General features: G+C 40.1%; 1 protein-coding gene across 1 annotated transcript in view; it reads right to left on the bottom strand.

Moving 5' to 3' along the window:
• Positions 1–780: 780 nt before the first annotated feature.
• Positions 781–10,414, bottom strand: part of LOC119496599 (dynein heavy chain 11, axonemal) — a 44,746-nt gene continuing 35,112 nt past the window's right edge. The window contains exons 66-82 of the mRNA XM_037784008.1: positions 9,804–10,008; positions 9,540–9,704; positions 9,191–9,331; positions 8,786–8,956; positions 8,236–8,358; positions 7,914–8,107; positions 7,689–7,837; positions 7,477–7,604; positions 6,901–7,128; positions 6,249–6,440; positions 5,101–5,229; positions 4,114–4,356; positions 3,828–4,010; positions 3,059–3,174; positions 2,355–2,467; positions 2,117–2,257; positions 781–1,983 (exon numbers count right to left, since the gene is read on the bottom strand). Of these exons, the coding sequence (XP_037639936.1) occupies positions 1,736–1,983; positions 2,117–2,257; positions 2,355–2,467; positions 3,059–3,174; positions 3,828–4,010; positions 4,114–4,356; positions 5,101–5,229; positions 6,249–6,440; positions 6,901–7,128; positions 7,477–7,604; positions 7,689–7,837; positions 7,914–8,107; positions 8,236–8,358; positions 8,786–8,956; positions 9,191–9,331; positions 9,540–9,704; positions 9,804–10,008 (2,869 nt within the window). The 3' untranslated portion in view covers positions 781–1,735. The remainder of the gene's footprint in view (positions 1,984–2,116; positions 2,258–2,354; positions 2,468–3,058; positions 3,175–3,827; positions 4,011–4,113; positions 4,357–5,100; positions 5,230–6,248; positions 6,441–6,900; positions 7,129–7,476; positions 7,605–7,688; positions 7,838–7,913; positions 8,108–8,235; positions 8,359–8,785; positions 8,957–9,190; positions 9,332–9,539; positions 9,705–9,803; positions 10,009–10,414) is intronic.

Genomic DNA, 10,414 nt, shown 5'->3' with positions numbered 1-10,414 from the left:
GCTTGTTTCCCATTAGTAAATGGTAAATAAAGGCTAAATATATGATATTATTTGTTCAAAATTCTCTCTGAGCAAATTTTTTTCTCTGTGTTGTATGATCTCAACCTTCACTCCCACAATATTTTACCATATTTCTGACACACAAGGAATTTAAGAGCATATAAATTATGCACAACTCCTTCAATACGCATGCATAATCTCAGTCAAACTATTTAATCTGGACCTCTTCTCAGTTTTCAATTAACCTCAATTAAATCAGTTTAAAAGAGATAACATTTGAGATAAGATGGCTGTGTTTCTTTAGACTCATTCATGGTTAAAGGTTTTTATTTGGTTCGTATTAAGTTAATCAGATGCTAACAGAGAGTGCAGACAGATAAAGGATGGGTAATCTAATGTGTTGCTTTCTCATAGAAAGCTATCAGCATCTTTGAATAGGTTTCTTCAACAGGCCCGGCTGAATGAATTACACTCGTCTGTTAGTATTCTGCCTCTGCCGTACAAAAGGTCAATGTCAAATGCACCTCATTTAAAAGTCAATAGCAACCATGCACATCATCTCCTGGGAATTCTGTCCGGGAACCCTCCAGACGGCATTGTGTATCATTCAGTTAGTAGAGGGCAGCCAGAGAGCTTTTTTAATCTTGACCTTCCAATAAAATATGCTCCCTATCCAGAATTACATGGTCTAAAATGGAGACATAAGCTCCCAACAAATCATGGCCAGACTGAGCCATCTCAAGGGAGATGTTCAACAGTGTCGGACATAGACACAACAGGTTCAGCGTTGGCTAAACACGCATTTCCACTTCTTTATTTCAGTTATCTTGAGATCTAAAACACACACGCATTCATACACTACAATGTCAGTGTTGCCACGTGTGAACCTAATTTGATTCAACAATATTAATGCAAGATTAAAAGTGTAGTAATTATAAAAACATGTTAAAAAGCAAAACGAACACAATAAATGATTCAATACTGTCTCAATGGCAGAATACACCTCCTCTAATAAATATGTTTTTAACACTGTTTGAAGAATACTGTCAGTAGATGTTAGGGGTGTCGCAATATACCGGTATTGACGATAACCGTGATGAAATATTGACATCATGTTAATAATACACATATGATAATATCATGTAAATAATCCAGCGCCTCTTAAAAGGTAGGATTGGTAGTGTTGTTCAAATAAATCTTTTGTTATATTTGCTGAAATTCTCATTCTCATTACCTTATTATCCATATCTGTCGCAGTACTGTAATACGCTCATCCAATCATTTCATTCAGCCCGAATGGACGGCCTGTCTGGCTGTGCGCACTCTGCCCGTGCACTGCAACTTGAGCCACTTTTGGAGCTAGTGCTGCAAGCTACTTTCATTTGAAAAGAGTTGGCAAATCTGGGCTCTGTGTTTCGGTTGGATCATCTAGTGTACTCTTGTCAGTTTCTAAGCATTACTGACACTACCTTTAAATCATTTTAGTTTCTTTCTGTTCTCATTTTGTCTCCCTCCCCCAATGCCCCACACACAATTGAGTGTTATTCATTTGCCAAAATGCACAATAAACAAAGTTAAAGATGAACTCAACTGATAGCATTAGTATTATTTTTCACATTTTTCATAGATATCAAGATAATATAGTTATTGTGAATTGTTTTGGCCGTGATAATTGTGTAGTGAAAGTCTGATATGGTGTCAGCCCTGGTAGATATCATAAAGTACATCTAAGGTCTCACACAGACAGCAGCAGTGCAACTCCGGCTGCAATCCACTTGGCAGGAGGCTGTTTGGTTCGGAGGTGGAGGGTCCACACATATGTGGGCCCACGCTGCTTAGTGCGGTATACCGGACACTCGTAAGTATTCTTGAGCTCCTGCTCCTCTGCAGGCACAGCTCTGACATACAGCACCGGCATGGCTGGAGTCAGATCCCTTAAAACCGCCTCGGAGACGAGTCCTGCCTGAGTGTCCCAACGTGCTCCTAAGAGACACAGGGTGGCTTTCATTGAGATACAGAGATGGACATTTTAAGACGTGTGTTGCAAAATACTATCAAAAATCTATGTAACTACGGCAGGATGTATTGGAGGGATGTTAGGTTTATTAATTCTGACCTTCCATGAAGAGTCCGTGGATATAGGCCCCCTCCCGTGGTGGATGTCCAAAGTCGTCTTTCGTCTTCTTTGTTATATCCACAGTCAGAATCATCTTGTCCAGGGGCCACTGATTCTTGCGAGCGATGCTCTGCAGCACAGCTGAAAAAAAAAAGTCTGCATGTTAATATTTCTGCTACCTCTGGTGCACATGTCACCTAAATCATCTGTCTTGTTGGTTTAGAGATTGGGATCTCACCAGTGAGGAAAGACTGTGGGTTGAACAGTCCTGAGAGCCAAACGACTGCAGGGAGAACTAAGTCTTGAGTCCAGCTGTCCAGCTCTCGACAGCTACACATTAGATCATTAAACCTATATATATATATATATATTAAAAAAATGATTAAACAACAATTAACAACATGGTATATCATTGATATCATTGCTTGAAGCCTTTACAATGTGTCTGCAAGGGTCATCCTAATATTTGCTTCATGTTTGAAGACATTTTTTTTTCAAATTTATTAACAGAATTTTTGCTTCAAGAAAAAAATGCAGTTTGTCACAGGAAACATAATAAGTAAGGGATAATGTACATCAAGTGGGTCATTGTTGTGAAATAAACCCAACAGGGCGATGCCTGCAGGGGTCCTGCATCACCCTCAAGGGGTTTATTTTACAGAAATGAACCGCTAGCTGTACATTATCCTGCGTATTACATGGCTACTTATTTAAGAAACCAATAATTTATCACAAAAATGGTCCGCCAGAGTCTGACATCATAACTGCATCCATAGCAATCTGTTTTACATAGCAGCGGTCTGCTTTAATGAAATAACAGACCATAGAATGCAGTGATTGACCAATCAGAAAAGAGTATTCAGCAAAGCCATGTAATAAAAAGGAGATAATAAAAGGCCATGTGGAGAAAAGAATACAGTATTATTAGAAAGGAGTAGTTACCATTGGGCCAGTGTTTTAGTAGAGGGATAAGCCAGTCTGGCCCATGAATCGGGAACAGAGTCATTGAACAGGGCCGACTGTAGAGTCTCCATACTGGAGGAGATGGTGAGTTCGCCCTGTGGACAAAGAAATCAGCATTAATGCTACAGGATCTTGACATAAAAAGTGTATATTTTGTATTAAGTATATGTCACAGTCCAAATTAACAGTATAGCTGACACACTACTTATTTCAAAGTTTATGAAGACATTGAAATAATTTTGCACAACTAATATATACTGATTTTGCTTGTGTCATTTTGAATATTGGAGGTGAGGCAGAGATATGTGAAACTCAACAATTTGCACTGCTTATGTGAATTGGTTAAAAAAAAAAAGTCCTGATGTTTAACATACCATAAACACTACCATGAACAAATTTAACAATCAAAGAATTGCATTAATTGATGTATAAGCTCCCATGTTCTTTCCTTTTCAGTGTTATATTTCTATGTTGTGGAAAGACTTTTCATTACTAAAGTAGTGCTTTTGTTCATGTAGGATAGTTGTTAGTTTACTGTATCCCTTATGAAGTGGAAAAATTATTTGTATTGTACAAGAGATGTTACTTTGCTATATTAATTTCTGATTTTTTTTTCTCCCTAGATGACCAATATACCCTTTAACTACTTGTTTAACTTGCTGTTTCTGAAACAAAGAAGAAAACATGCTCCGAAAAGTAAAAAATAAATGTAAATGTAAAAAAAAGTATATGTCACAGTAGAGTGCACCTTCAGGCCAAGATCCAGCTCATTAAGGGACTTCCTTATTTCTGCCAGCAGAAGATTCATGCGTTCACACTCCTGGAAGCAGACTAAAATGTAGGGGCTTCGTTCTGTTGTCTTTGTGATTATCTCTGCCATGTTGTACTCCTCGGGAAGCTTATCAAGGATGTCTTCAATGACAGACTTGACCTGAAAAAAATAATACACATGGTAAGGTGATTTATGTAGGTAGGTTATTGTATTCTCAGCTGCTTTTCCCCCTCCCAAATAATGATTCATTCTGCCCCCACACCTTCTCCTCTGTGCTCTGAGTTGCCCCCTCTCCTCTGGAGGAGTCCTGTGGCTGCAGCTCCAGCAGAGTCCTCAAGAGGTTGTCTGAGGTGACAGTGAGGCACTCGAGCTCAGCATTCGGGTGAAGACCATACAGAGTGGGGTTCTCAGATGGGAGATGTTCGTCAATATAACTGTGGTAACCACTGTAGTCCATGAACGGAGGGGCCAGGAACCCAGGACACAGAAAGAGCTCCCCTTCAAACTACGAATTGACATTTTGAGAAGATGAAAACACATACAGCACACTATTTAACACGCAGCAAAAATGGTGACAATGAACATTCAACCTAAACAGCCCTCATGAATCTTGCAAGCAAAACTTGTGCCTGTGTGTTTGAGAATTCAATATGATGATCAGCAAACCTGTTGCTACACCCACAATAAAAAAAAACATTTGTCAATGTCTGATTGTTGTGATTGCATTTTTGGAGAAACAATGGCTGCTAGCTTGGTAGTAAAAGGTGAACTGGCAGAGGGTTAATCAGTCCTTCAGGAGAGAAACAGAAAACTTCCAAATGAAGCATCTATCAACATCATACATGCTAAAGAATAATCACCTATTAATGCTTACAGTGTAGTGGACTTCAATGCAGCAGCTGACAGACAAATTTGCCACACAGAGAGGTAACATCATTAAAGTGAGGGTGGAAAAATCAGCAATGCCAATGACTTAAAGTGCAATACTGCAGTTTAGGTTTACATCCCAAGAGGGCACCCTTTACCTTAACAACACCAACAAATTCAAAACCACTCTGTAGATATTCTTTACTATTTGGTACATTAAAAAAGATTGTAACCGGATGTTGAGTGTATATGCAACTTAAAAAAGTATTGATTTTTCAAACCTTGAAAATTCTACAATTAAACCTGTGTATTGTTGAAGCCAAACACACACACAAGAAAATGATTAGATTCTTCTTACATGGCAACATGAACAGTAACTTACCATTTTTGGATGCAAGAACTCTTGCAGATAGGTTTTACACAGTCTCCTATCCCAGCCATCAGTAATGTGTCCTCCATACATGATCTCCCCAAAAAGATAACACAGGTCCTCCCAGGGCACCTGCATGGACTATAAGAAACATAGTCTGTAGACTGATAGGACAATGCAAATATAAGAAAACATTTTGCATTTAAATAATTAGGAGTATATTAAACTATAAAGACACATGTTTAAATTATTTCCAGGTTATCATTCAGGATCATCTCACAAATAGTTTTTAATTTATTCCATTCCTCATTTTGAACTTCAAGCAGTAACTATATGATCTCTTCCCAAATGAGCTCTTATAATAATGATAACGGCAGGGAAATGCAACAAAATTATGTTTCTTTGCACACACTGATCTAATGTATGACAGAAGAGTCTTTTCCTCAGCGGGAGATTATGATCCGTGAGGGTGAAGGAGGAAGAAAAGAACCTGTGATTCATAACAAATTACAAAAGCTGGAGGTTCACAATCATTTGTACCTGTATTGTTTTGCAAATTGCTTCCTTCATCAGCTCTAATTGCAGTGATCACTTATGTAGCGTTGTGAACTGTCACATTGGCTGCATGTAATTACATTTAGGATAACGCTTCATTGCCCTCCTAATGAATTCTCTGTATACGCACATACAGGTTACTGTTTGGTTAACATAATGAAGGACATTCGTTTTTGGAGGGCAGAATACCTAGGAGACATAATTGGTTGTGACCGGAGTAATAGGAGTTCTAAGAGAAATGCATTAGGAGTTGTGAGGGGTGCAGCACCCCAAGAATGGATTTTTTGTCTCCATGAAATAAAGCTAAATTATAGGTTGCGTGTTCATAGTTATAAGAGAAGAAATGTGGAAAAAAAAAGACGAGACTGAACATTTTTCACAAATAGCAGTGGAACAAAAGATTTCAATAAGTAATTGGATACACTGAACTGTAATTCAACATCCCTGTCTGACAATAACGCCGCCAGCAAACACCATAATCATTATCAATTTACACAGCTTAAGAAAGTAGAAGTAAAAAAAAAACAAATTATAAGTTTTATCAATAATAATGTGAATAAAATATAAATGTTGAATTGTCTTTAAAAAAAAGTGGTAAAAATTACTTTAGTGTTGGCCTCTAAGTAGTTGTACAAGACGCTGGCTGAGATGGTGAGGTCTCCAGTGCTGAAGGGGTAGTTATGGTTCCACCCTTGGGGACCAAATTTACGGCGCTCCGTAACACAAGCATGAAAGAAGCAGAGGGAGAAGAACATCGAGTTGAACTCCTGTTCTCTGGAGCACATATCCAGAGTGTCCTGAACAGAGAGAGAGAGAGGGTAAGAATTACAGATTACAGTGAATGATACACTCGTTATTTTATATTTTGTATTTTAATCAAATATAACTAGAGCTGCAACAATTAATCGTCAACTATTAAATTGCTCACCAACTATTTTGAAAATTGATTAATCACTTTGAGTAATTAAAAAAAAAAAAAAAGTTTAAATTCTCTGATTCCAGCTTCTTAAATGTGAATATTTTCTGGTTTGTTTACTCCTCTATGACAGTAAGCTGAATATCTTTAAGTTGTGGACAAAACAAGACATTTAAGGACGTCATCTTCGGCTTTGGGAAACACTGATCGTCATTTTCTGACATTTTATAGACCAAACAACGAATCGAATAATCGAGAAAATAATCAACAATGAAAATAATATTTAGTTGCAGGCCTAAATATAACGCATTTTTAGAAATTATATAAAATTTTCAACACACTTGATTGAAGTTGTTGAGGGCTGCATGCACACTAGCGTTCATGCCGGTGGGGGGCTCATTGGTGATTTTGATGGCATTCTCCAGTATTCCTCTGGGGATAATATGCTTCTCAGGGCTCGGTGCAGGTTCCCCAGTGATGAACACCCTGTAGTTTGGGTGACTGTCTTCTGCTGCTGTCTCCAGAAGAGCATCAAGAGAGGGCAGCCAGCGAGCCACCAGGTGTACATTCTGAAAATATGACAAAAAGATTAGGCAGATTATGTTATAGGTTAACAAATTTGTTTTTTTTATGTATTCAAGTTCATTTGTAAAAGATACATGCTAAAAGATATCTTGCTATGCTCTCCATTAGTAAGAAAACCTTCAGTGACTCACTTGGCTGCAGGCTTCTCCCTTTAAAATGAGGCATTTGTGGTGCTGATTTAGCCAATTATGGTTTTTATTGAACCAAATTGAGTTTATTTCCTTGCTCAGGGGGTGAGATAATATCATTAGTTGCATTACAGGCTCGCTGGAAGAGCAGCCCGGAGTCGCTACAGTAACCTAGTCGCTGAACAATACCGCTTCCTACAGTACCTGCAGAATGACCCAGTGTCCAAGATTCGAGGCCTTCCTCAGAACCCTCTCAGCTACTTCCTCCTGTCCCTGTCCCAGCGAGACGTTGTGCAGAGTGCCCTGGTCGATGGAAAATCCCAGCTTCAATCCTGCACAGAAAGAATATTTAGAATAATTATCCCTACCAAGTGATCAGGATGTATACATAACAAACAATATACGCACTGCAGTACCTAGTTTTTCTACGTCTTTGAGTGGATCCACTCCAGGTGAGAGGATGAAGAACACAGGGGTCAAGGGGCCACTGTCCTCATACAACTTGTCAAATTCCAGCCTGGCAGCGTCCACATATTTTGTTCCCATGCTCGCCTCCACAAAGTTCCTGCCAGGAAACATAGTCGGAAAAGTTCAGTGATATACAGCCCTTACAAACACAAATGTACTGGTCATTTATTTACCTTAGTGTATAGGTCACCCTATCAGGGCGAAGTGCTCTGAGAATGATGAGCTTCTGGAGGGAACTTTTATTCTTCCAGTCCTGGGGAAGTCTTTCCTTTTCAGGACAACTAGATTCAACGATCTTCCTCCAGCGCTTTGGTGAGCTCTCCACGTCTTTGTCCAGTCCACTGAAGTCCTCCATTGTAGAAATGGTCTATACCCAAATAACAGATATTATAAAACCAGTAGCATAAGGTATGTAGGGATGATCTGATGGCTAACAAGAATCAAAATGTGACCCTTCAACATGTTATATCACATATTTAATAGCCTTGACTGTACCTTAATGGCTCCCCAGGCGTGTGGGGAGAGGAAGGACACGGGACTAACTCGGCAAGCTTCCACATGGAAACGCAGTAGAAAGTCAAATTCTTGAGCATCAATCAGGCCCTGCTTGAGCAGAATCTGAGGGGAAGGACCAAGAGCAGTTTGTAGTGATCTATGTTGTATTGATCTCCTTTAAATCATTTCCACAACAATTGAAAACTGCAAGAAAACTCTGGCAAGGAGATAGCATAAACTCGTACAGGCTGAATAAGTGCTCCTGAATGTGAAATGGCCACGTGAAGGACAGCCTTCAGAGCAGCACAATTTCTAAAGATGAAAACAGTTGGCGCAATGACAGATAATTGCATTATGCCATCAGAACCAACCCCCTTGTCAGAACCAACTGTCTGAACAGCAGCCGCGGAGCAAGGTGTGAGAGGTAATCAATAGCAGCGTATGGTCCTGCTGACTGCTTTTAATTGAAGTTAATGTGGGGGCAGAAAAGTACTTTGATTGATGAGGATGACAGGAGGCCCCACCTTTGAGGCGGCCCTGAGTCCCTCACCTGGAAGGCAGTGTGTGACAAGAAGGTTAACTTGTCTCTCTCAAACAGGCCCTGGCTGGTGTACAGGAATACAGAATAGGTGATGGCCTCGGTGAGGGTGCGCACTCTGGTTCTCACATCCTCGTCCCATTCGGCATGCTCCATTGCTTTGTTGAACACTGAGTTAAAGGTCTGGAAGACAACCAAAGGGAGGACAGTGCTGTGGTAAGGACTACATACATATAGACAAGACCCTAATGCTGAAGTTTTGGCATAGAAGCACAACTTTAAGCTGAATTGTACGGACAGGGCTGTGCCTAAAATCTTAATCACAAAGAGAAACAACATTTACAAACAGCTCTAATTAAAAAAATCATTGCATTGTTTTTCCCCCGATGAGTGGCACTTCAGGGGTAAAGGTTTCACCTTGAGAGAAAACTGATACATGGGGTTAATCCTGCTGAGGTCATTGATGATGAAGAAGAGGAGCGACGCTCTCTCAGCTGCTAGGCGGTAAAGTTCTCGAGCCTCGTTGATCTTTGTCTCGTTCTCTCTGGCCTCCACCACCTGTGTGTTCCAATTGCACAAAATGAGCTATTAGGCTCTCAGTCATGCTCCAAAACCCTCTCATTACACATATTCCTAACTACACATCATTTGCAGCTAATGCAATAAAATGAGGCGCTTCCTGTTGTGTGACATTCAGAAAATACTTGAGTGACAAAAAAAAACACGTGCCCCAACTGATAGGACCCTGTTGGTGTAATAACCTCACCTTGTGCTGAATGTGAGCGGCTGTGCTCTTGGTGGTCTCGAGTTGCTCTACCAGAGAAATATCACCCAGGAAATTGCCATGGGCTGCAGAGAGGCGACTCAACAGGTCGTCCTCCAAACTCTTAAGCTCAATCTTGAAGTGGTTCTGCTGTGTGGTCAGTTCCATCTTGGGAACCGTACACAAAACAATTCAGACAATTATATTTTGCATGTAAAATCACCAATACAAATGCTTTACAGTAGGTTTAACAGTCTAAGGATTCACCTTTAGGGCCTCCAGGTCGGGCCTTTCCCGGGACACTACCTGTCCCAGCAGCTGTTCTTCCAGGCCCACAGGAGTCACTGTGAAGTTGATGAGGGTGGTCTGGGCCTGGAGCTCAGGAGGGAAATGGGGATTGGCCAACTTGGTGTGGAGGATGAGTTGAAAGTTACTGTTGTACTCACACTCCTTGCCCCCAATTCGAATGTAACTGGATAACAGGAGAGTACAATTTAAAAAATTAGTTGAAAGCCAATAAGGACTTGTCGACTGCTGTGCTGTTTAAAGGTCACTGGTGATAAATTTACCAAACAACAAACAGTACACCACCTGATTTTGTTATGAAGCTGTTACAGTACAGGAGGTGTATTTAATACCATAGGCTGTATATAAGTGGACTTAGTCACTGTGACATCACCCATTGGTTTGTGGACTGACGTTTTGAAGCCTCGAGTTCAGCATTTTGTCCGTCACCATCTTGGTTTTTGGCCATTGCCATCTTGGTTTTTTGCAACCAGAAGTGACACGAGAGGTTGGAGCCAAGTACAACCGAATGCTGAATAAGACATTTTTTAGGCAACCAAAATGTAACAATTAACTTTCATGCACTGAAAACA

This window comes from Sebastes umbrosus, chromosome 11 (assembly GCF_015220745.1).
Source record: "Sebastes umbrosus isolate fSebUmb1 chromosome 11, fSebUmb1.pri, whole genome shotgun sequence".
Classification (NCBI taxonomy): domain Eukaryota; kingdom Metazoa; phylum Chordata; class Actinopteri; order Perciformes; family Sebastidae; genus Sebastes; species Sebastes umbrosus.
Note: the sequence above shows the minus strand (reverse complement) of the source record. Positions and strands in the feature narration are given on the sequence as shown.